Raw genomic sequence first — 24,788 nt, 5'->3', positions numbered from 1 at the left:
AACAAGCAAAGGCAATCTGAATTTGTAATATTTTTAATATTTTGGTAAACTGAAGGTAATTTGTCACCAATGGTTCATGACAAGCAATTACACTGCTGAAAATAGAGGTGCACACACAAGCATTATAAACAAGAAAAAAATAAATTGGGAGAAAAATGAAGCTGCCTATCTGGCATCTGAAGATGGAGACCACAGTTTTGACACTTTTTTTCTCGTTTTTTTCCTTTGTTTTTTAAACTAAGAGAAAGTACTGAAAATTAGGCATACATCTACGGCAGAGCAATAGGGCCAGGGTTTTATATTTTATTTGGAAACTTCTGAGAAAAAACTCAGAATTTTCGAGATTAAAGTCAAAAATTTCGAGAAACAATCTCAAAATTTTTGAGAAAAAAAGTCAAAATTTTTGAGAAAAAAAGTCGAAATTTTCGAGAAAAAAAAAGTCAGAAATCTGTAGAAGGCGGGCTTCCATACGGAAGTGACACTCACTCGCGGCCGGTAGACATGAATGGCTGAGACCAGAGCCATGGAATTCAGAGTTGTGACAACCGGGGTACAGGAAGTCAGTTGGTGATGTGATTCACATAGATTCAAATACTTCTAGGCAGCGGCTTTCTGTTTGCTAGAGACTAACACAGAACCACTACATAACAAGCAAAGATTAAGTAGAAACGAATTACATTTACCTTTACCGCACTTTCTGTGTTCTATGGCCACTTCCTGGAACTAGACACATAGATCGCCATTGACATAGTTCCACTAGTTCCAGGAAGTGGCCATAGAACACAGAAAGTGCGGTAAAGGTAAATGTAATTCGTTTCTACTTAATCTTTGCTTGTTATGTAGTGGTTCTGTGTTAGTCTCTAGCAAACAGAAAGCCGCTGCCTAGAAGTATTTGAATCTACGTGAATCACATCATCAACCGACTTCCTGTACCCCGGTTGTCACAACTCTGAATTCCATGGCTCTGGTCTCAGCCATTCATGTCTACCGGCCGCGAGTGAGTGTCACTTCCGTATGGAAGCCCGCCTTCTACAGATTTCTGACTTTTTTTTCTCGAAAATTTCGACTTTTTTTCTCAAATTTTGACTTTTTTCTAAAAAATTTTGACTTTTTTTCTCAAATTTTGACTTTTTTCTCAAATTTTGACTTTTTTCTCAAATTTCGACTTTTTTTCTCAAATTTCGACTTTTTTCTCAAATTTCGACTTTTTTTCTCAAAAATTTTGACTTTTTTCTCAAATTTTGACTTTTTTCTCAAATTTCAACTTTTTTTCTCAAATTTCGACTTTTTTTCTCAAATTTCGACTTTTTTCTCAAATTTTGACTTTTTTCTCAAATTTTGACTTTTTTTCTCAAATTTCGACTTTTTTTCTCAAAAAGTTTGAGATTGTTTCTCAAAATTTTTGACTTTAATCTCGAAAATTCTGAGTTTTTTTCTCAGAAATTTAAAAAAATATATGTATTTCTTAGTGGAACTATCGCTCTTCCGTATACATCACACCATTAAGAAAAAAAAACATAAAAAAGCTGCTACTGTTATTGCACTTTATAAACTATGGAGGTGCATACACAACCAATTGCTGTCATTAATAATCAAAAGAAAAAAGTAATTTGGAGAAAACTGAAAAACCTGAGAAAACCTCGATGTGTTTCTTTAGATTGGACGGGGAGTTTCTATAAGATAGAATTTCCACGTTTTTTGGAAGGCATAAGAGGCACTTCATTCAATAGGACGAATCCTTCACATCAACGTAAGAGAACATTGTGTTCAAATACGGCCAGGGGTGCTCATCATCAGGTTCCTCTTCACTTGTAGCCGAAGTAGCTGCTGTCTCCGTCTCCTCTTCCATCAGGGCTGTTGATTGCGAAGCTAGCGTTCTGCTTACTGCGTGAAGCCAACAGGTGCAGCCTACTGGTTGTCATGCGCAAGTGGTGACCAAGCCCAGGCACTTCCTGACTTCGTTGCAGTCAATGGGGTTAAAACACGTTTTTTTTTTCCCTTTCTTTTTTTGTAACAAGTAACTAAACGGCTCTTTGAAAATGTATCGGAGTAAAAGTATGCAATTAAGTTAAAAAATATAGTGAAGTAAAAGTGAAAGTTCTCCAAAATTTGAAAACTCAAGTAAAGTACAAAATCTCCCAAACTGTACTTAAGTACAGTAGTGAAGTATTTTTACTTCGTTACTATACAACACTGCTCCTTCCTCGGTTTTCAATGAATTTTGATTCAGATTGTTTCGTTTTGAAGATCAGATTGTTCTAATTGTTCTCATGAAGAGCAACTTGGCTAATTATAAACGAGTCTAGTTTCTCATACTGCGGCCGTGTGAGCTACTGCGTTGCTGACGCTCTGGGTTGGTTTGTTTGTTTGTTTGTTTGTTTGTTTTACAAATCATTGCTTTCAGTTTTAATTTCAATTTCAACACGCTGTCCCAAATTTTTTTCTGATCTGGGGTTGTATTATAAATCAGATTTAAAAGCATGCATTTCAGCCTGTTAGTGATGTTTTTATCTGTTTTTCTCTTTAATGATGCTTTGGTGTGTGTGGTTTTCTTTCTTGTTTTTCTTGCTCCTGTCTACTTCAACATCGTATCATGGTGTGTGTCTAAGCCTTCATGGCTTTCGCTACCTGTTTTATGGTCTGTCAAAATTCCTTAGTTTTTACACGCTACTTTTTTTTTTCCAGGGTTTTCTCTCTTCTTTATCCATCTATCCATCCATCCATCCATCCATCCATCCATCCACCCAATCCACATCATTTCTCACTGCCTGACTTTTCTCTCATGTCTGACTCAATACCTTTTCATTTTGCATAATCTATTTCAGGAAGCCGTCTCTGTCCCACCATTGAAATATCACCTCTTCCAGTTTCCTCATTATCTCTCCTCTGCATCTCCACATGCTCTGACTCACACAAACACACAGGCGCGCACTCACACTCACACCTCTTCCACTGTCTTCACTCTTACTCTTCAAAATCTCATTCCAGCAGCCACTCCCTGTCTGACATTTCAACTCAATTTCTTTTTCCATCCTTCATTTTACTTGCACCTCCTTCTCATTGACACCAATCCACTTTTTTTTTTTTTTGCTCTAACCTTTAACCTATGTCTCCTCAGGATTATCCTCTGAACCCCAAAGCAGTGAGTCTTGGAGAACTCTATGGTGAATATGACCTCTCCACCAATGAGTGGACCGACGGAGTTCTGTCCGCTCTGATGAGAGCTGCATGTGCAGGTAGGTACTGTTGAGTGCAGTTCAGATGGACGAGGTTAAGCAGGGTTGCTGTATAGGGCTGTCAATTATGAATTAATTTATTTATGCCATACTTGCATAACATTTTTCCAAGAAATGAGGTTAAAAGGTGAGAAAAATAGTGTAAAAAAAAAGACTCAAGAATGAATGGTAAGAGTGACAAATCTGTAAAATTTGGTATGGAGGATACTTTAGAAGAATGAACTGATAAAGTAGTCGAGTCACTAAACTTCGAGTCCAGTCTCGAGTCCACAGCGTTCAAGTCCGAGTCATTCAAGAAAATATCAAGTCCGAGAACAAGACTCCAACCGCACCATTTGACGGTGGCTGTCGCTGCTTTTATGTGAAAGCGTCTCTGCTACTGTGTTGGACTAACGTTACCGCTCGACTGCTCCGTTTTAGTTAATACGCTACAGATAAAAAGCTTTTTCATCGCTCAGCAAGCCCCGCCCTCTATCAACAGGGCAAATAACATGAGAGAGGGTTAACACTAGCTAGTTCATCGCTCAGCAAGCCCCGCCCACTATCAACAGAGCAATGAACATAGCGTGTCACTCACTTCTCTGGGTGGAGTCTTACCAAATGGCGATTGAAGTTCGAGGTTGTCCCCGTCATCTCCTCGATAGCTCTAATACATATGGAACACACAGCAGTGCATTTTTTCCCACTGCACGAGAAATCTGTATAAGCAAAGCGGACAATCCTAGCGGCGTTCTCTCCAGGCATTTTTTTTTTTTAAAGATTTTTTGGGGGCTTTTTTCACCTTCATTGTATAGGACAGCGCAGAGACAGGACAGGAAATGAGCGGGAGAGAGAGATGGGGAGGGATCGGGAAATGACCTCAGGTCGGAACCGAACCCGGGTCCCCGGATCCATGGCATGGCGCCCTAGCCACCCGAGCCACGACGCCCCCACTCTCCAGGCATTTTAGCGCCATTAACGTTAGTTTTTCCTGAACATGACATATGAACAGGTGACTGTGCATCCTCTTGCATGAACTTAGTATAAAAATTAATGTAGATATAAATATCTTATGGCAAATTATTATGGCGTGTTGCAAAAAATAAAGAAAAAAATCAGAATCCTCGTCTCCAATTTGCGAGTACGAATTCACAAGTTCTTAAAATTAGAGCACGAGTCAGACTTGAGTCTGAGTCCTGGACTGGAGTACTACAAGAAATACTGGTCACTGCTGAAGTCAAAAGTCATCTGTGAGTATAGGGCCTGCGTCTACTGCTGAGACTTAAGGGGCGTACACACAGGAAGCAATTCATGGCAATGTGGCGACGAGCGATGATGCAATGTCAGCGAAATTCGGCGACTTGTAGCAATGACAGGAGAAACAACACAAAGTGGGCGGGTACCAAGTTTGTGTCTAGTTTTCCAGTTCATGAGTGTTTTCTTGGCGATAGCAAGGGCGACCAAAACTAATTTCGAGTTATGATATTGCAGGTCAAGAGTTGTTAGATCTCCGAGTAGCCAGAGCTTTGGAGATAGTGGGATGGTGCAGTTCAGAACCAAAGATATGATGTGGGTGATGCATTCCCAGAATTGATGAACCGGTGGACAGTGGCATGGGTATAGGCGTCTGTGGTATTGAGTGAGCAGTGAGAACGTATGCCAGAGGTATTGAGACCCATTTTGTGCATTTTATGTTGAGTGAAATGCGTTGTGTATAATCCTTTGTATTGTATTAATTGTAGATGAGGTCACTGTGAAAGTATTGGAGCAGATTTGTTCCCAGAAGTTGGCATCGGGGGCGGCACGGTGGTGTAGTGGTTAGCGCTGTCGCCTCACAGCAAGAAGGTCCGGGTTCGAGCCCCGTGGCCGGCGAGGGCCTTTCTGTGCGGAGTTTGCATGTTCTCCCCGTATCCGCGTGGGTTTCCTCCGGGTGCTCCGGTTTCCCCCACAGTCCAAAGACATGCAGGTTAGGTTAACTGGTGACTCTAAATTGACCGTAGGTGTGAATGTGAGTGTGAATGGTTGTCTGTGTCTGTGTGTCAGTCCTGTGATGACCTGGCGACTTGTCCAGGGTGTACCCCGCCTTTCGCCCGTAGTCAGCTGGGATAGGCTCCAGCTCGCCTGCGACCCTGTAGAAGGATAAAGTGGCTAGAGATGATGAGATGAGAGATGAGAAGTTGGCATCAGTAGAGATGGATAAATAATCTTCCCATTTGTTTTTGGGTCTGGCCATGGTTGGATCTATAGCAGATAGCAGTTTATATATTTTTGAGAGCTGTTTCTTAAGTCAGATATTGTAATCTTTTTTTTTTTCGAGTAAAGGAGGTTGTTGGAGATTATTAAAAGCAGTAGCGACTTTTGTTTTTAGTACATTTTTGATTTGTATGGAGAGTAGAAACCGATCTCCACTGATGCAGTCCCTCCGGCGCAGTTCTTCAAAGCTGAGGAGAGTGTTGTTTTCAAAGATGTGACGGAGATGGGAGATTCCTTTTTGTTTCCAAATTAGAGGTTTTATTGGGGGGGGGGTTTGACCAAGAAGTCTGGATTTGACCAAATTTGGGTGTGTTTGCAAGCTGTCGTATCAAAGTTCGTCATTGTATTTCTCTTCCACCAGGCTGTCAGAGTTGTTAAGATGACCAGGTTTTTATAACGGGGTGTTTTTTAATGGTTTGGTCTTTGATATCAATGTCTCTGCATTCTGATTGTTCTATTTCAAGCCACGGGTTTTGATATTGATTTTTGTTGGTCCATTTTGTAATGTACTGTAGTTGGTTTGCTACTACAAATGTAATGTTGAAAATCTGGCACCTCGAAACCTCAGTGGAATTTCCTTTTGTATGGTGGTCGGTTTCGTCCGGGGTGGTTTATTTTTCCAGTAAAAATGTGATATTATTGAGTCACGGATGGAAAACCAGTTTGGGTTGAATTGGACAGGAGTCATTGTGAATAGATAATTAATTCTGGCCAGAATATTCATTTTTACTGTAGAGATTCGTCCCATAAGAGAAAGAGGGAGGTTATTCCAGCGTTTTAAATTCTCTTCTATTGTTTTTAGCAAGGGGGTGAAATTGAGCTGAAACAACTCTGACAGCCTGGGGGAGATGTTAATTCCAAGGTATTTGATGTTGCCAGTGGTGAGGGGCGGTGAGATTTGGTTCTGGACTGCATCATCCCACTTAGCTTCATAGAGGGGGAGAGTTATTGACTTTGTCCAATTGGCAGAGTACTCCGATATGTCTGAAAATGAACTGATAAATTTGAAAGCTTCTTGGAAAGATATTGATGGATTTTGTGCATATTGCAGTATGTCATCTGCATAAAGACTAATGCCGCTTTTCCACTACAAACGCGGCTGAGTTGGGCTGAGCCGTGCCGTGCTGAGTTGGGCTGAGTCGTGCTGAGTGGGGCTGTTGGAGTTGCATTTCGACTACAACCGCGCTGAACCATGCTGGCTGGAAGTGGGTGGACACATTGGGTGGAGTTAGCGAAAGTGGGTGGACGTCACGTGATGTCGTTAAGCGGCGCAAACAGTGACATCAGTGATCTTTTAAGCGGTAGTCTCACGACCCGGATAGTAAACAATAAACATGGAGGACATGGAGTCGTTAGTGTTGTTGGTCTTGGTGCTGTGGCTTGTTGTCACCGACAACGCCAACAGATACTGGCAAGAGCGTATAGATGAGGCGAGGCGCATGAGGCTTCAGAATTCTCGTAATTCTCCTTCTTCCGGGTTTACGGTGTTTACAGATCCCAGCGTGCTCGCGGGGCGTGTGTGGGCATGTGAGGACACTCCTCCTCACTAATCAGTGCACAGGGGAGTGTCTGCTCACGCCCCCAGCCTCACTCAGCTCGGTTTGTCTTGCTTCAGCCCCACTCCAAAACCGTGCGAGTTTTGGGTGCTAAGCAGGGCTGAAGCGAGCTGAGTCGTGCTGTTTTGAGATAGTCGAAACGCGAGCCGTGTCGGGCTGAAGTGAGCTGAAGTGAGCTGAAAAAGGGTAGTGGAAAAGGGCCATAATTTAATGGCTTGAGTTCAGGATGCGATCCACTGATGATGTCGTTCTGTCGGATAGCAGTAGCTAAGGGTTCTATAAAGATTGCAGAGAGAGCGGACATCCTTGTCTCGTCCATGTATTTAGTGCCAAGACTTTTGATTTGTTATTTTGGTGCAACCGGTCATTTTTCTTGATAAAGAGTTTCTCTGATTTTTGATGTGAAGAATCTTGCTGCAAGGCAAGTGATATACCCAGCCATTGTGCTCACTAGATATCTCAAGAGTTAACTTAGCGCAAAGCCTAAAATATGCCTTAACAAAACATTACAGAAACAAGAAAAAGTTACGGTTTCATCTATAAACTGTGCTGTCTGGGAACTAAAAGAAATTAAACGTGGGTGAATTGTCACAGATGAAGCGTAGCTCTGTTGATATGCATATACTAGTGATATATTTAACAGTCATTCCACGAAATCGAGTCGTACACGAGCTGATAGCCGAAGAGGCACGTAGCACCGAGTCAGCTATAAAGCCAGTATCTCACTGGGCTGCGACAGCTTGCGACAAATTGCAAACGTCATTCACGAGAGTGTTTCAAAAGTGTCTTGAAACATTGGCGGGGCTTCTCAATTTCCTCGCATGAGTCGGAAAGTATCGCTCCTTCGTCGCTGAAATTTTGAACACGTTCAGAAAATTCATGCGACAAAATTTCTCTCAAAACAGCCGCAAACGCATCGCCGGTGTCGCAAAGCCGTCGCGAACCCTTCTCAAGTCAGTTTCCGTGAGACAGGAAGTGCGAGAACTGAATTCGCATATTTTATCGCAATTGTTGTGTCTCCAACTAGTCGCAGGCTGTCGCAGCCCAGTGAGATACTGGATTTCTACATTCACTGGATTTCGAGAAACAGAGCATTTTTATTTTTATTTTTTGCAAATTTGATCAATAAACACTTTGTACAAAACGTCCGACAAAATCATTTCTGCTTAGAATGTAAACAAACCAGCAAAACGACGGGAGCAATTTGTGAAAAATGCGATAATAATTCTTGAAAAATAAAAAAAAGATACGTTCTTAGCATCAAGTACTTTTGTTGCTTTTTTGTTGCATTTTTGGAGGGCTTTCTTCTTCTTTAGGGTTTTTTGGCAGTTGGCAAACCAACTTAAAGGTGCGTTACCGCCACCGACTGGGCTGGAGTGTGGAACAGGAGATATTGGGAGAAAAAAAAACAACCCAATATTCTTTTAGCTATTTCTGTTTCTTTGAAATATTCAAACAATTTCTTGGGGTTTTGTTTTCGAGTAGAGTTTTTATTTCGTCCTCGGTTGGTTCAACAACACGCGCCGCCATTTTGTTTTTCTCTACTCACAGTACGGTATGTGAGCTGATAGCCTAGTAGCAAAGGTTCACATACTTTTGCCACTCACAGATATGTAATATTGGATCATTTTCCTCAATAAATAAATGACCGAGTATAATATTTTTGTCTCATTTGTTTAACTGGGTTCTCTTTATCTACTTTTAGGGCTTGTGTGAAAATCTGATGATGTTTTAGGTCATATTTATGCAGAAATATAGAAAATTCTAAAGGGTTCACAAACTTTCAAGCACCACTGTATGCTGATGCTGAGTCCACCGTTTGGTACTTCTCTATGTCATGAAATTTTTTCTTTAAAAAAAAAAAAAGCCCTCTAATCAGAGGTGGGTGGCCAACTTCCCCCCGCCCTTGAGTGGGAGTCTGTGAAACCGCATTCATTTCCAAATATATGCTGATTGAGACTCACTGAGCAACTCCTGCCTCACATATCCACAGAAAGAAGCAGAGTTGTTATAGTTTTGAAATTTTCATTAGTTTTTTATTTTTATTTAATCTTTCAGGGTTTTTTTAATTTCAGTTTAGTTTCGTAAGTGCATAAATAGTTTTAGTTTTTTTATTTTGAAGAATAAACTAGTTTTAATTTAGTTTCAGTGTTAGTTTCAGTTTTTCATGTACTGAACAGCCATAGCTATCCCAAAATAACTAGATAATACACAAGCTGTTTACTGTTTATCTGTTACTTAAGCCCCTGTCACACACAAAATCTGTTATCGCATGAAGGAAAACAACACAGAATAGATCACAAATTTTCCAAAATGGAAAAGTAACAAATGTCATGTATTCCCACCTGACTACATTTAACGGAAGGCTGCACAGCGCAAACTTCTCATCTCATTATCTCTAGCCGCTTTATCCTTCTACAGGGTCGCAGGCAAGCTGGAGCCTATCCCAGCTGACTACGGGCGAAAGGCGGGGTACACCCTGGACAAGTCGCCAGGTCATCACAGGGCTGACACATAGACACAGACAACCATTCACACTCACATTCACACCTACGCTCAATTTAGAGTCACCAGTTAACCTAACCTGCATGTCTTTGGACTGTGGGAGAAACCGGAGCACCCGGAGGAAACCCACGCGGACACGGGGAGAACATGCAAACTCCGCACAGAAAGGCCCTCGCCGGCCACGGGGCTCGAACCCGGACCTTCTTGCTGTGAGGCGACAGCACTAACCACTACACCACCGTGCCGCCAGCGCAAACTTATTGAAATTAATTTTTCACTGCTTGTTTTAGTTTTATTCTTAGTTTTCATTAACTATATTAACCCTGGGAAAAGTAAAGCAAAGAAATTGCAAACATTGTTTCAGACAGCTATTTTCAATATCAGTCATTTTTTTCAGCCCCCAAAATAGTTTCAACACAACTAATATGTGCATGGTGTGTCATTTTCAAATTTAAAAAATGTGCAAGTTTTGGCAAACTGCTGTGGCATTAGCATAATAAAATCTCTGGTGTGGTCACTCCACACTATCAGTGATTATTTTTTCAATTAAAAAAAAAATACACACACACAACCCCGATTCCAAAAAAGTTGGGACAAAGTACAAATTGTAAATAAAAACGGAATGCAATGATGTGGAAGTTTCAAAATTCCATATTTATTCAGAATAGAACATAGATGACATATCAAATGTTTAAACTGAGAAAATGTATCATTTAAAGAGAAAAATTAGGTGATTTTAAATTTCATGACAACAACACATCTCAAAAAAGTTGGGACAAGGCCATGTTTCCCACTGTGAGACATCCCCTTTTCTCTTTACAACAGTCTGTAAACGTCTGGGGACTGAGGAGACAAGTTGCTCAAGTTTAGGGATAGGAATGTTAACCCATTCTTGTCTAATGTAGGATTCTAGTTGCTCAACTGGCTTAGGTCTTTTTTGTCGTATCTTCCGTTTTATGATGCGCCAAATGTTTTCTATGGGTGAAAGATCTGGACTGCAGGCTGGCCAGTTCAGTACCCGGACCCTTCTTCTACGCAGCCATGATGCTGTAATTGATGCAGTATGTGGTTTGGCATTGTCATGTTGGAAAATGCAAGGTCTTCCCTGAAAGAGACGTCGTCTGGATGGGAGCATATGTTGCTCTAGAACCTGGATATACCTTTCAGCATTGATGGTGTCTTTCCAGATGTGTAAGCTGCCCATGTCACACGCACTAATGCAACCCCATACCATCAGAGATGCAGGCTTCTGAACTGAGCGCTGATAACAACTTGGGTCGTCCTTCTCCTCTTTAGTCCGAATGACACGGCGTCCCTGATTTCCATAAAGAACTTCACATTTTGGTTCGTCTGACCACAGAACAGTTTTCCACTTTGCCACAGTCCATTTTAAATGAGCCTTGGCCCAGAGAAGACGTCTGCGCTTCTGGATCATGTTTAGATACGCCTTCTTCTTTGAACTACAGGGTTTTAGCTGGCAACGGCGGATGGCACAGTGAATTGTGTTCACAGATAATGTTCTCTGGAAATATTCCTGAGCCCATTTTGTGATTTCCAATACAGAAGCATGCCTGTATGTGATGCAGTGCCGTCTAAGGGCCCGAAGATCACGGGCACCCAGTATGGTTTTCCGGCCTTGACCCTTACGCACAGAGATTCTTCCAGATTCTCTGAATCTTTTGATGATATTATGCACTGTAGATGATGATATGTTCAAACTCTTTGCAATTTTACACTGTCGAACTCCTTTCTGATATTGCTCCACTATTTGTCGGTGCAGAATTAGGGGGATTGGTGATCCTCTTCCCATCTTTACTTCTGAGAGCCGCTGCCACTCCAAGATGCTCTTTTTATACCCAGTCATGTTAATGACCTATTGCCAATTGACCTAATGAGTTGCAATTTGGTCCTCCAGCTGTTCCTTTTTTGTACCTTTAACTTTTCCAGCCTCTTATTGCCCCTGTCCCAACTTTTTTGAGATGTGTTGCTGTCATGAAATTTCAAATGAGCCAATATTTGGCATGAAATTTCAAAATGTCTCACTTTCGACATTTGATATGTTGTCTATGTTCTATTGTGAATACAATATCAGTTTTTGAGATTTTGTAAAATATTGCATTCCGTTTTTATTTACAATTTGTACTTTGTCCCAACTTTTTGGAATCGGGGTTGTAGTAGAGTAGCCAATCAGAGCGCGCGATTGCTCATATCCAGTGAATGTGGGTAGAATAATTATGGTGGGGGGTTTTTTGTGTGTGAACTAGCCAGCTACTGCTTGTTTTAGTCAGAAACATTTGAGGCTGGGAAATGCACAACAGGGATACCTAGGAAACCAGAGCGTGGAATGTTCGTGTGACAAGTGAATCGCTTTTATATATGGAAATGGACTTTGTGGATTTTGGTTCGCCTTTTTTGTCAAGATTCTCTCTTTGATCACCTACAAGCTTAAGGAAACTCTGTGTGTGTGCGCGCCACACAACTGTGTCATCAGCTCGTGCGATATCTTGCACTGAGGCTGACACATGCGTGTGGGCTGAGGAAAACAACCACACACTGGTGGTGTACATTCTGTTTCCTTTAAGCTCAGCCTCACAACCAATTCGCACATACACATGCACACATGGCCACACACAAAGGAACAGCCGGTCACAGGCTGACTGGAGATGGCATTCGCTTGTTTCCGTCTCAGGGCCCAGAAGGTGTCTGACGACATTTCTTTTTTCTCGTTATGTCAACTCAGCATGACTCAGTCAGCTCGACTAATTATGTTTCCCCTTTTACTTTATCTGCCTCTCTGCAGTTCTTTACAGCGGCTACTGAACAGATGCCATCAACAGATGTCTTCCTTGTATTTATGATATTAGTCTTCTTCTTCCTCTTCTTTTTTTTTTTTTTCCTTTGAGGATGGACAAGGTCACGGGATGCTCGGTTAAATGTCACTCTTGGCATTTTTCTCCGAGACGCGTCTTTACTATACCTACTTATTTCTGTTCTCTTCCAAAGCTTCTGTCCTGCTGTGAGCAGAAATGTAGGCTGAAATATCTGTTTTCGCCCTCTCCCTCATTCCCTGCGTCTTCTGCCTCTCCCTTAGTCTGTTAGAGAATGGAGAGACCGCAGTATGCCGGGGTAGGGCGGTTTGGTGTGTGTGTGTGTGTCAGGGGAGAGTGTGTCTGCTGCATAGCTCAGCTCCTATGGGACTGTCATTGAAAAAGAGATCCCCTTTCCTTGCTGCCTGTTTCTCTCTCTCTTTCTCTGTTGCAGCAAGCCAGCTACTGCTGATGAGTGACATGATGTAGCTTTCTCTCTCTCTCACTCGCTCGCTCGCTCGCTCTCTGTCACTGTCCCTCCCTTGCTATTCTGTCTGACTCTGACTCTGTGTGGGCCCCTGTGGCTTGCATTTCATTTCATTGTGGTGTCCCTCCTGATTCAGTGTCTTTCTCTTTACAGCGTACCCGTCTCTCTCTCTCTCTCTCTCTCTCTCTCTCTCTCTCTCTATAAGCAACAAAACAGACCTGTTCATTCTCCAACAGGAGTTTGTGGTCAATCCCAAGGCTGTGTCTCTGGAAGAGCTTTACGGCCACTTTGATCTATCCTACCGCGAGTGGACCGACTGATGGCATTCTTTCCAGCACCATGTGCCAAACGTGCACAGGTTACCGTGCCAAGCTGCGGAGCTCTGTTTTTTGATGCCTGCCAATTAGCCCTGTCAATCACAGACTTTTGTTTGCCTGTTTGATTGCAATCTATATACTTTGCTCCATTTACATATTTTGTTGTCATTCTGCTTTTTTTTTTTTTTTCCAGCAGCAGTTTTCCCCGAGTTTTTTTTTTTTTTTTTTCCTTTCAGGGTTTGGTTTGTGTCTTGTTACTGTGTAGGTCTCGGTGTGGAGGAATTTTATGTTTGAGTGGTGTAATCAGGCATTGCAGTGCCTCCATATGTTTAGCATCTGTTGCTGTTCATCTCTGTTTGTTTATTTCCCCTTCTCGCTGCTTGGAGAAGGGAGATCATCCAAAGCAGAAATGACAGTTGCTTTAGCTGTGTGTGACAGGTTTGATGTTACATGCTTACCCAGTCTTTCAGTCTGTGTGTGTGTGTGTGTGAGAGAGAGAGAGTCTGTGTGTATAAGTCAGAGAGACTGTGTTGTGTTGTGGTTGTCGTTGGAGGGTCAGTAAATGAGACACACATGGTCAGATGAAGGGAAAGGGAAAAAAAGCTAGAAAGCTAACCAAGCATTTTCCCCAAAACAGCCACGAGTTTGTGAGAAAAGAAACAAGAGACAGGAAAATAAACAGAATTAAAGCTGGCAAGGCATGTTTACGAATCCATTTGTCTCCATTTGCGATAGTACACGATCAAAGGCCCGTTCTGTAATTGCGGGTCCATTTCGAGTGTCGACTCTGTTAATCGTTGTCAACTCTGTTATCGCCAAACTGGGCAAGCCATTAACGGAAATGACGACAACAGACTTGACGTTTCCCCGCCGTTTTGTGTCTTAACTCCACATGCTAACCTCAAACTAGCGACCACGCGGCACTGTATAAAAACGCAACGTTATGGATTTTGATCTTTTTTTTTTTTAATGAGGCATTCACTCCAATATCACAATAACAGATTTGATGAATCTACTGTTGGTGTATCCTCATCATTTTGTTCAAACTAATGAGAGAAGAAACATAACATGCCTCACTGCCTTTCTGAATTTTCCTGCCGCAGGAAGTGACCTCTCTCGGTGCAGGTGTCATGCGCATTATTAAAAATTTTTTGTGGATTTTATGCGGTTTTGCAACAGAGTTGACCAGAACGTTGGGACGGATTAAAAAATGTATTATTTTTTTGTTACTGAAATTTCACATAATACAGAAAATGGACTTTCTATGCAGCTGGTTTGATAACAGTTAACAGAATAAGCCCCCAAAAACAGATTGTTCGACTGAATCATTTCATGTTTATTCGGGTTGAACGGATGAATCAGGAGTCGAAGACGGACAATAATGTGGGGGGAGGGGCGGGAGTCTCATCTCATCTCATTATCTCTAGCCGCTTTATCCTGTTCTACAGGGTCGCAGGCGAGCTGGAGCCTATCCCAGCTGACTACGGGCGAAAGGCGGGGTACACCCTGGACAAGTCGCCAGGTCATCACAGGGCTGACACATAGACACAGACAACCATTCACACTCACATTCACACCTACGGTCAATTTAGAGTCACCAGTTAACCTAACCTGCATGTCTTTGGACTGTGGGGGAAACCGGAGCACCCGGAGGAAACCCACGCGGACACGGGGAGAACATGCAAACTCCGCACAGAAAGGCTCTCATCGGCCACGGGGCTCGAACCCGGACCTTCTTGCTGTGAGGCGACAGCGCTAACCACTACACCACCGTGGGGGCGGGAGTCATTTAGTGAATGTTTTATGGATAAATTGGGTCTAAAATGTACATCAAGCATTGCTATTGGTGAAAGTTTTTCATCATTTGCGGCATTGTTCAAGACTGATTGAATAAAGATTTCTTTTATGGAAAATAACAAAAGGTTTATCTCGGAGACACGAAACGTACCCCGAATTCTAGAATGACCCAAAAACAGAGAGAGTGAGCGTATATAATGATGTATGTTATGTATGTATGTTTGCTTTGTTTCCTAACTGCCTCCCCTGTCTCTTTCACGTTGCTGTGCTCAGATGAGAAGCCGGATGAGAAATGGATTGTGTTTGACGGTCCAGTGGATACTTTGTGGATTGAAAGCATGAACTCGGTTATGGACGACAACAAAGTCCTCACGCTTATTAATGGAGAGAGAATTTCCATGCCTGAACAGGTATGAAATTACACGTCAAACATGTCATACTATCTCTGACTATTCAAAAAGTGACCACAAATTCAACTGCCTTATGTCAAAAGAAGGAAAAAGACCACTTTTTTTTTTTTCTCCCAGCCAAGTTTTTCAATACTGGAGCAATACAATAAACAAGTAATTCAGAATATTACAACTTCATAAACTTATGGACGATTAGACCTATCTGAATGCATTGATTAGACCTAATCACAAATTCTGCCCTCTGGAAACAAAGTCCTTTGTCTAAAATAATACGGACTTGTAGCTTTGCAAAGGCTTTGAATGGGGAATTCATGACATACTTTACTTAAAGGTTTACTGACTGCCTCAACAGTTGCCCTTAGATTTCCATTATAGGTGTATTTTGAGTAATTAATTTTTTTCTTCCCGATATGGGGAGCGTGTAAAAATTATAGTAGTGACTCATATGATAGAAATGTGGTAAAGATTACATTCAAAGTTGCTGGAGGAAGTTAGAGATATAGTCATTTTCTCTATGACTGTTAAAAATAATCCACAGTCATTCCACGAAATCGAGTCGTATACGAGCTGATAGCCGATGAGGCACGTAGCGCTGAGTACGATGAGATCGAGTGGAATAACTGTTTAATTCTCTCCACATTCACTGGATTTTGAGAAACAGAGCATTTTTATTTTTTGCAAATTCAATAAATAAAAACTTTTTTTTTTTCGCGGTCCAAATCCTGTGCTCTGATTGGCTGGCGAGCAGGTCCGTATCCTACGGTACGGACCCCGGTTACGGACCTCTGGCGACTCGCTCGTTCACAACAACAACAAATATAGTAGCATTTTTTGTCAACATTTATTTTCGCATTTCTCAGGAGAATAGCATTAATTTTACAGCATGGGTAGCGATAACGACAGTGTTCACAGCGAAAGCGAGTTTTACTACCCTGAGGAAGAAGAAATAAAAGAAAACATTTCAGGAGAAAGCTAAAAACCTCGAACTGCTGCTAACGCCGAGCAAAAACATGGCTGAATCCTGAATGACTCCTATTTGTATAAATAGGGGACTACATAGGCGGCAACATGTAGTTTTTTCCTGCCATGGAAGTGCACTTGTATACCGAGGAGGAAGCCATTTGCATTACAGCCGTGAATGAGGATTCAAAATGGCGGCTCGGCTCGGTTTTCCCTTTCGGGCGCTCTCGTTTTCTGTTAGAATTTGGTAAAGAAAAAAATAAATATATTATTTACCAGCTTAAGGTCGGTCCGTATGGTGAAATACCGTGACCTCGGCCTTGAATGCTGACCTCGGCCCAAAGGGCCTCACTCAGTACTTTCAAGACCTCGGTCACGATATTTCACCATACGGACCTCCCAGCTGGGAAATAACATATACAAAACGTCTGACAAAATAATTTCCGCTTAACAAATCGGCGAAATGACAGGAGAAATTTGTGAAAATGCTGTAATAATAATTCTTGAAAAATAAAGATACATTCTTACCATGAAATACTTTCATTCCATATTTTGGTGTTTTTTTTTTGTATTTTGGGGGGGTTTTGTTTTCGAGTAGAGTTTTTATTTCGTCCTCGGTCAGTTCAGCAACACGCGCCGCCATTTTGTTTTTCTCTACTCACGGTATATGAGCTGATATCCTAGTAGTAGAGTAGCCAATCAGAGCGCTCACTTGCTCATATCCAGTGAATGTGGACAGAATAATGAAGAATAGCTGGTTTCATTGTTCTGTGTGTGTTTCTGTAGGTGTCCTTGTTGTTTGAGGTGGAGGATCTGGCAGTGGCATCTCCAGCAACGGTGTCCCGCTGCGGAATGGTGTATAATGATTTCTCAGACCTTGGATGGCAGCCCTATGTTCAGTCTTGGATTGACAAGCGGCAGAAGGTTCGATGAAGGACTTAGGCTGTCATTTTTTTCTCCATCAGTTTGTCTTGTGACTGATGGCTATATATGATAAGTGCCCCTTTCCATATGTACAAACTTTTCCTCATGTTGTTCTTTCTGTCTATCATTCTCTGCAGGTAGAGGTAGATCATCTGAAGCGCCTGTTTGACAGATATATAGAAGAGACTCTAAACTTCAAGAAGGCTCACTGTAAGGAGCTGGTACCGATCACTGACTTGAATGGAGTCATGTCACTCTGCAGACTCTATGACTGCTTGGCCATTCCTGAAAATGGGGTGAGATCATTGCACCTACGCTGTCTGCTTTCACCAAGTTGTTCTCCCTCATGATCAACATTGAAACTTTTGCCCAATTCAAATAAACATAGTGTGTGCCACTGATATAACACACCCACACTTTAAAGGTGCAGTTTGTAATTTTCTAAAGTTTTTCTAGACCAATAACAAGCACGTAATTTTAAACTCTGTTTTGGGGAAAAAAAAAAAAGGCTTTTGTTTCCATTTTCCAGAATTAGCCTCTAATAGCCTTTCGCAGCAGAACTGTTAGGCACTGCTCCTCTTTACTAAAGACTTTGACATACCAAGTTGACTATTTGTCCTCGGTTCCTGTTGAGTTTCAGTGACCGACCATCAACTCAAATTTTCTTTCATTTCTGTTCATCTGCTCTGGCTAGTTCTGGTAAATGGCAGAGCATTTAAATTTCAGACTGTGCTGTAAGAACTGTAGCCAGGCTAATTTGTGTGGCTACATCCTGAGCCACAGCATAGGAACTTTTATTTTAGTATATCTATGGCAGCGGGGGCAGGATCGAGCGTCAGCTGTGGGCGACGAGGAGTCAGGTAGAACTGGCAGGTAGCACGTGATGAGTTTGTTTATGTGTGTCTGTTGGGTTCTTGCAAAAAACAAAAAAAACAGCAACCAGAGAGCGAGACAAACAAAATCCAGTGCTGTGTGCATGTGTACGTGCATAGAGCAGAGTGAATTTACTGAAAGGTGAAGTTTAAGGAAAATCAAATGCACCTTGAGTTGTCAAGTTCGTCTTCCAGGTCCTCTTTCCCAAGAACCACAAGAGCGTTACAATTAAGTAATTTCATGAAATCAGGTCAGACATCGGCTATAAGCCGTGTACGACGAGATTGAGTGGAATAACTGTTTTATTCTATCCACGTTCACTGGATTTTGAGAAACAGAGCATTTATTTATTTATTTATTTATTCATTCGATAAATAAAAACTTTATACAAAACGGCCAACAAAAACATTCCTGCTTAACAAACCGGCGAAATGACTAGCAATTTGCGAAAAATGTTATAAAAATAATTCTTGAAAAATAAAAAGATACGTTCTTGCCATCAAATACTTTCATTACATATTTTGTTGCACTTTTTTTTTGTACTTTTTGGGGTTTTGTTTTCGAGTAGAGTTTTTAGTTCGTCCTCGGTTGGTTCAGCAACGCGCGCCGCTGATGGCCTAGTAGTAGAGGAGCCAATCAGAGCGCGCGATTGCTCATATCCAGTGAATGTGGATAAAATAAAATCATATAGGACAATAGCATGAGATTTGGGATGCTGGCTTTGTCTTTCTGTTAGACTGGGTCATTTTGATTTTCTACCTTATCAATAAAGATACCTGGCGACTTGTCCAGGGTGTACCCCGCCTTTCGCCCGTAGTCAGCTGGGATAGGCTCCAGCTTGCCTGCGACCCTGTAGAACAGGATAAAGCGGCTAGAGATGATGAGATGAGATGAGAGGAGATCAATAAAGATTGCTGCCCCTGCTGGTATGGAAAGGTGGTTTTTTTTGGAGTTTTTTCCCCACACAATAGATTTGCACAAGACTAAAGCTAGCCGCACACTACGCCGATCCACGCAGTACCGAACCGACCCATTTCAGAGCCGACTCCCGACAGGGCACGCACATATCCCCGACTAACTCACGACTGAAAGAAAGCAGAGGTTAATATCTTGGGCCATTATTAAAAAATGTTCTGTTTCCGGTCCACCGGCCGGGTGAGTGCCGTTTGTGCGGGTGAAATTTTTTTAACGCCGGTTTTTCAACATTTTTTTCGGGTTCGTAAATCTAAAATCGAACTTGACATTTCCGCATTCCCAGGGCTTTCCACTAAGGCTCATACTAGCCAGCCATGACAAATAAGTAGCCGGGGGGGTAAACACAAAATAAACTCCTGTGCACGCAGTTCCCAGGGTTAAGTGTATTTTCCACAGACCATTTATTTATTCACTTTACTCAAATACAAAGTAAAATGGCAGTAAATCTTCTTTCTTTTCTTGCATATTGCATCATGAGGCGTTCCTGGCTTGTAAATCTCTTATTTTCGGTGCATGACACATTCACGCAGCTGAGCATGCGCCGAGTGCGCGCGCACACCGCATGTCGGGGCGCGGATCTCCCTTGATCAACGGTTCAGTTTGACATTATTGTCAGTCCGTTTATTTTTCGAAAAGATAGAAGTCACATGATCACGAAATATCACGTGTTATATGCGAAAGATATGATTGGCTATTGCTAGCGACTCTCGCCGATCAGTCTGGCTCCCGATTAGTTTTTCGAATCGGCTGTGAGATGAGTCGGTACCATCGAAAACTAGTCTTTACGTCTGACTCGCGACTTCAGTTGGCTCGGTACGCTGAAAATCGGCGTAGCGTGCAGCTAGCTTAAGTACTGGCGGCACGGTGGTGTAGTGGTTAGCGTTGTCACCTCACAGCAAGAAGGTCCGGGTTCGAGCCCCGTGGCCGGCGAGGGCCTTTCTGTGTGGAGTTTGCATGTTCTCCCCGTGTCTGCGTGGGTTTCCTCCGGGTGCTCCGGTTTCCCCCACAGTCCAAAGACATGCAGCTTAGGTTAACTGGTGACACTAAATTGACCGTAGGTGTGAATGGTTGTCTGTGTCTCTGTGTCAGCCCTGTGATGACCTGGCGACTTGTCCAGGGTGTACCCCGCCTTTCACCCGTAGTCAGCTGGGATAGGCTCCAGCTCGCCTGCTACCCTGTAGAACAGGATAAAGCGGCTAGAGATAATGAGATGAGAAGAGAAGACTAAGTACTGTTTGACTGCCAGCTTTAGTCTTTGTGGTGGTTCAAGTGCAACTTTTTATCCAAAATGTGATGCAAAAGAAGGACTCATCAGCAGTGATTGGTTTAGTGGGCCCTAAAACGCAAATTACTGTACATGCAATGCGTAATTTTGACCTGCACTGTTTCCTGTTCCCCTCCAGATAAACCCAGCTGACCATGAGAACTATGAACGAATGATAGAGCTCTGGTTCACCTTCAGCTTGATCTGGTCTGTTTGTGCATCCGTGGATGAGGATGGACGTAAGAAGATGGACAACTTCCTACGAGAGATGGAAGGCACCTTTCCCAACAAGGTTTTCTTTTACATATGCTTACGCCACCAACATACTCGTACAAAGGTTTATTGTGTGAATGTAAAATGTTTGACTCGGTATATTAATAATCCAAATGAAAACTATCGTGAACTTGCTGCTGAAATGCTGTACTTTGATCAGGACACCATCTATGAATACTGTGTTGACGCTAAGAACAAAAGCTGGTCATCATTTGAGAACCAGCTTCCCAAAGGCTGGCGATATAAGCCCAAGTAAGTGCCTGTATGACCTTCTGCCATTCTGTGTTTCACAGCCTACAAGGTGCTGCCACCTGCACACTTCCTCAGTGGCCACCTGCCCAGGCTTATGAGTCATCTGCGCTCTCTTTATACTGTGTTTCTTAATTATTGCTCTCTCTCTCTCTCTCTCTCTCATATATTCTGCTTTTATGTCTTTCTCGCTTCATCACCCTCTGTCCTTTTGGCCCTTCACTCTGTGCCCCATACTGCCAGTTTTAAAAAACCTTTTTCATCCCTCTACTTGCTCTTTCTGACTTATTATACCTTTCAGTTTTCAACCCCTTAATCTCAACTTTTTCACCTCCATTGCTTGATTCTGCTCCAGTCCACATTCTACACCCCCCCCATCTCTACCCCTTTTCTCACATTATTTCTCTCCCTCTATCTTTTGAATCCTCTCTCATTTTTCCTCATCTTTTCAAATATTTTTGGGCTTTCCATACTCACCTTCTATATTAAGTGTTCCAAATTCCATCTCTCTAGAGCTTTCTGTATAGAAGACAGGACTTTCATAAGGAGAAATTTCGTAAGAACCAGCCTGATAGAAGTAATTCACTCAAAAAATTCTCTCTCTCTCTCTCTAGTGCACCCTTCTATCAGATCATGGTCCCTACCGTGGATACAGTGCGATATAATTTCTTGGTGAACTCTCTGATTTGTGGCCAGTACCCAGTGTTGCTGACAGGTCCTGTGGGAACAGGGAAGACCTCAGTGGCTCAGAATGTTCTGCAAGACCTGGATCCGTCTAAATGGACCATGCTTACAATCAATATGTCCTCTCAGGTAGGCACTCACCAATAGTCAAAATTCACATATTCATTTTTTCATTCATTAATCCTAAGAACGCATGAGCAATACGGCAATGATATGATAAAGGTAGCAGTTTGCTCAGGCATCTCTTACCTACAATGTCCTAGTGTTTCCTTGTGTCAAACAGTTCTCAAACTGACTCAGCCTGACTCACTCAGAGACTTAACTTTTACTTGAGTCATCTCACCTCAGAGCTGTGTCTGTACTTTCGAAAGATAGTGGATGTCAAATTGGTTTCCGTCTATTCTCACTGTCCTCCACTCCGGCAGCTGCAATTAGCTGAGTCAGCTGCTATTCATTACAGCCCAAGCCGAAGACAGCACTTATGAAGCACGGCGTATTATTACCACCATCATCCTTACTTTGAGTCATCATCATCATTTGTTATTATTTTACCAATCTCGGCTTACTTTTGCGAAGCCTCTGTGCAAGGGTGACTGGTATAAATGGGCTAGCAGTGCTGTCTTTAAAAGATACAAAGGCATCAATGATTGGATTTTTTCCATTCACATCAGATTATTTTATGCTGTTAAAATGTCTGAAGACAGATTGTTTTGTGGAACCAAGTGCAAACACCGATGGTAACAGAATAGAGATCTTGCAGTCACGTGACCGGAAAGTACACAACCCCCATCTTGTCGGTCAAAAACACCGCTGAATACTGCTGCACTCGTGTACAGAATGGATCAATTTCAACCGACGGACTACACGGCTCATTTTTCTAATGAACAGATAACTAGATATATGTCTAAAATAAACGATCTACAGATTTGTGACCCTTATGGCTTACCGGACGGAGTTTTCACGACCGGATTTTGAACTGCCAGCGGAATACCCGGACGTGTATGATTACCTCATCAACTTTCCCTCGCTGTTCAGTGGTGAAGCACTGCGTGCTTATAAATCTCTGGACAGTTATCTTTACAGAAATTCAGGATTTGTCAGCGACTCAGATGTGGCATCTTGTAAACAAGAAAATAACTATCCTCATTGGATGGGTAAGTCACTTAAGTATTGAGTATAGCACTGACCAGCCGATTATAGAATAGAATAAGGTAATTCCAAATCGTCCGTCTTGTTTACATGGATCTGGCATTGGAGAGGTAGAGGCTTGGCAGTGGAGGTTTGAGTAGCTGTTTTCTGAGCTTAGTCAACAGGCCGGCTCTGCCTGTAGCCTCGCTTTTGCTTCTGCTCCCGGCGCCGCCTCCTTCGCTTTGCTTCCAATAACAATCCACGGAGACCCCGCTGTCTCGTCCAGAATGTTATTATTTTTTTTTTCTCATCCGGAATGTTGTGCATGCGATGGAAATCGCTACAAACCGTCATTTTCTGCTGGAAACCAATGTCCAGTAAGTCCATACGGTTGTAGTGGATATTGAAGTCCGGTACAGACGAACAACACGCAGAAATACACACAAAAAACATAAAAAACGTGCACAGGTAGGGAGAGCTTGTAGCCGCAGCCGTTGTAGTAGAATTGTATATAGTAGGGTTTTCCAGAAGAAAAGGTAGAAGTAAAAGCAGAAGTAGAACCAGAAGTAGAAGGCGGAATATGGCGTTTGACCGACACGATGGCGTCTGTCACAATCTGGATCGGCTGTGACGTCACATGCAAGATCTCAAAAGCACAGGTGCAACTAAAAAAAATAGAATATCATCAAAAAGTTAATTTTTGTCGTAATTTAATTCCAAAAGGTAAACTTTCATATATTCTGTATAGACCCTTCCCGCATGACGTCATCGCGCTGCGAGATTTCGGTAGTCGCCATATTGGAAGACCAAGTACACATCTATGCAAGTACATACATACATAAAACAAACTACACCTGAAATGTAGCCAGGGCCGGTTCTGCCCTAATCTGGACCTGGGTGCAACATCGCGCAAACCCCCCCCCCAAAAAAAAAACACACCAGTCTAAATCAGGACAACCAGTGTTCGAACTACGGGGGTACTCGGGGGATCCGAGATCCCCTGAAACAGACATGAGATCCCTTGAAAACATGATTTGGGAAATGTTGGGGGGTCTCTAAAATATTGGCAAAATGATGTTTATTGACATAGCAATCGTGTGTAACGGGAAGCATTTGCATATCCGAAGTGTTGTATTTACATCAAAGATAAAATAAACCGATATGACAACGACTGCTGCTGCCAGGTTGGTTGTTGAGTAGCCTGACTGTTTTTTTTTTCCTTGCGTGTGGTATCATTGTTGACGCGAGGTTGTTTTTTGAACATGCCAATGCGGACACGATTTCCCCTGATGAGTTATGACTTCAGACGCGATGCGTGTGTGGAGTCCGCGTGATATGTGCGTAAGATAGGCTTCTCATGTGTTTGGAGATCCGCGCTCCGAGACAAGCGCAAACACCCCCCCCAGGGAAAAAAAGGGACCCCCCGAAAATATCGGCATAGTTCGAGCACTGAGGACAACCGTCACATAACTATAAACATTTTATATCAACTATTTTAACTAAATGGGTTATAATAAATAAGCCTGCAGGCAGCCACGGCGGGCTGCCTCAGAAAAGTAACCATTTGTCCTACCTTAAAACTCGTTTTGCATTTTCTGCCTCCTTTTTTGTATTTTCAACCCTCTGTTTATTTTCTTTCCTTTTCTGAAAACCCGATTTGTGTCCAGACATTTTGTTCTGCTACCAACGAACTAACTCGTCAGGTCTCGTCTCTCGAGCCCGCGATGAAGGGCAAGAATTGATACATTTTTACAAACAACCAATAAACAGCCAATAGGGAGGTTGCAACGTTCAGGCTCTCCTTTGCTCACAGACACTCAGTAATGCACTTATTCTCTGTCTCCTGGCAGAAAGCTCCTTGGTTTGCTTGTGTCTCAATCACAGCTGGTATTCTGTAGAAAGACTTCTTTTCACCTTTCCCATCAGCTTTGTTGGAACACCCTAACACAGCACAAAAGTTTACCATTGTAGGTTTATGATGAACCAAGTGCCTCGTGGGTTCACATACCGCACGCTGCCGTTATTTCCCCCTAATCACGAGTTTGTTGGTCTTCCAATATGGCGCAGGGTTTGTTTACTTCCGGTGACGTCAGTGGGAAGGGTCTATTCAT

At 42.4% G+C, this 24,788-nt stretch overlaps 1 protein-coding gene across 1 annotated transcript in view; it reads left to right on the top strand.

Annotated features, from left to right (window-relative positions):
• Nucleotides 1-24,788, top strand: part of dnah2 (dynein, axonemal, heavy chain 2) — a 432,951-nt gene that overhangs the window by 316,259 nt on the left and 91,904 nt on the right. The window contains exons 43-49 of the mRNA XM_060919614.1: nucleotides 3,119-3,236; nucleotides 15,211-15,347; nucleotides 17,094-17,231; nucleotides 17,369-17,526; nucleotides 20,464-20,635; nucleotides 20,777-20,868; nucleotides 21,480-21,678. Of these exons, the coding sequence (XP_060775597.1) occupies nucleotides 3,119-3,236; nucleotides 15,211-15,347; nucleotides 17,094-17,231; nucleotides 17,369-17,526; nucleotides 20,464-20,635; nucleotides 20,777-20,868; nucleotides 21,480-21,678 (1,014 nt within the window). The remainder of the gene's footprint in view (nucleotides 1-3,118; nucleotides 3,237-15,210; nucleotides 15,348-17,093; nucleotides 17,232-17,368; nucleotides 17,527-20,463; nucleotides 20,636-20,776; nucleotides 20,869-21,479; nucleotides 21,679-24,788) is intronic.

This window comes from Neoarius graeffei, chromosome 1, assembly GCF_027579695.1.
Source record: "Neoarius graeffei isolate fNeoGra1 chromosome 1, fNeoGra1.pri, whole genome shotgun sequence".
NCBI classification, from domain to species: domain Eukaryota; kingdom Metazoa; phylum Chordata; class Actinopteri; order Siluriformes; family Ariidae; genus Neoarius; species Neoarius graeffei.
Note: the sequence above shows the minus strand (reverse complement) of the source record. Positions and strands in the feature narration are given on the sequence as shown.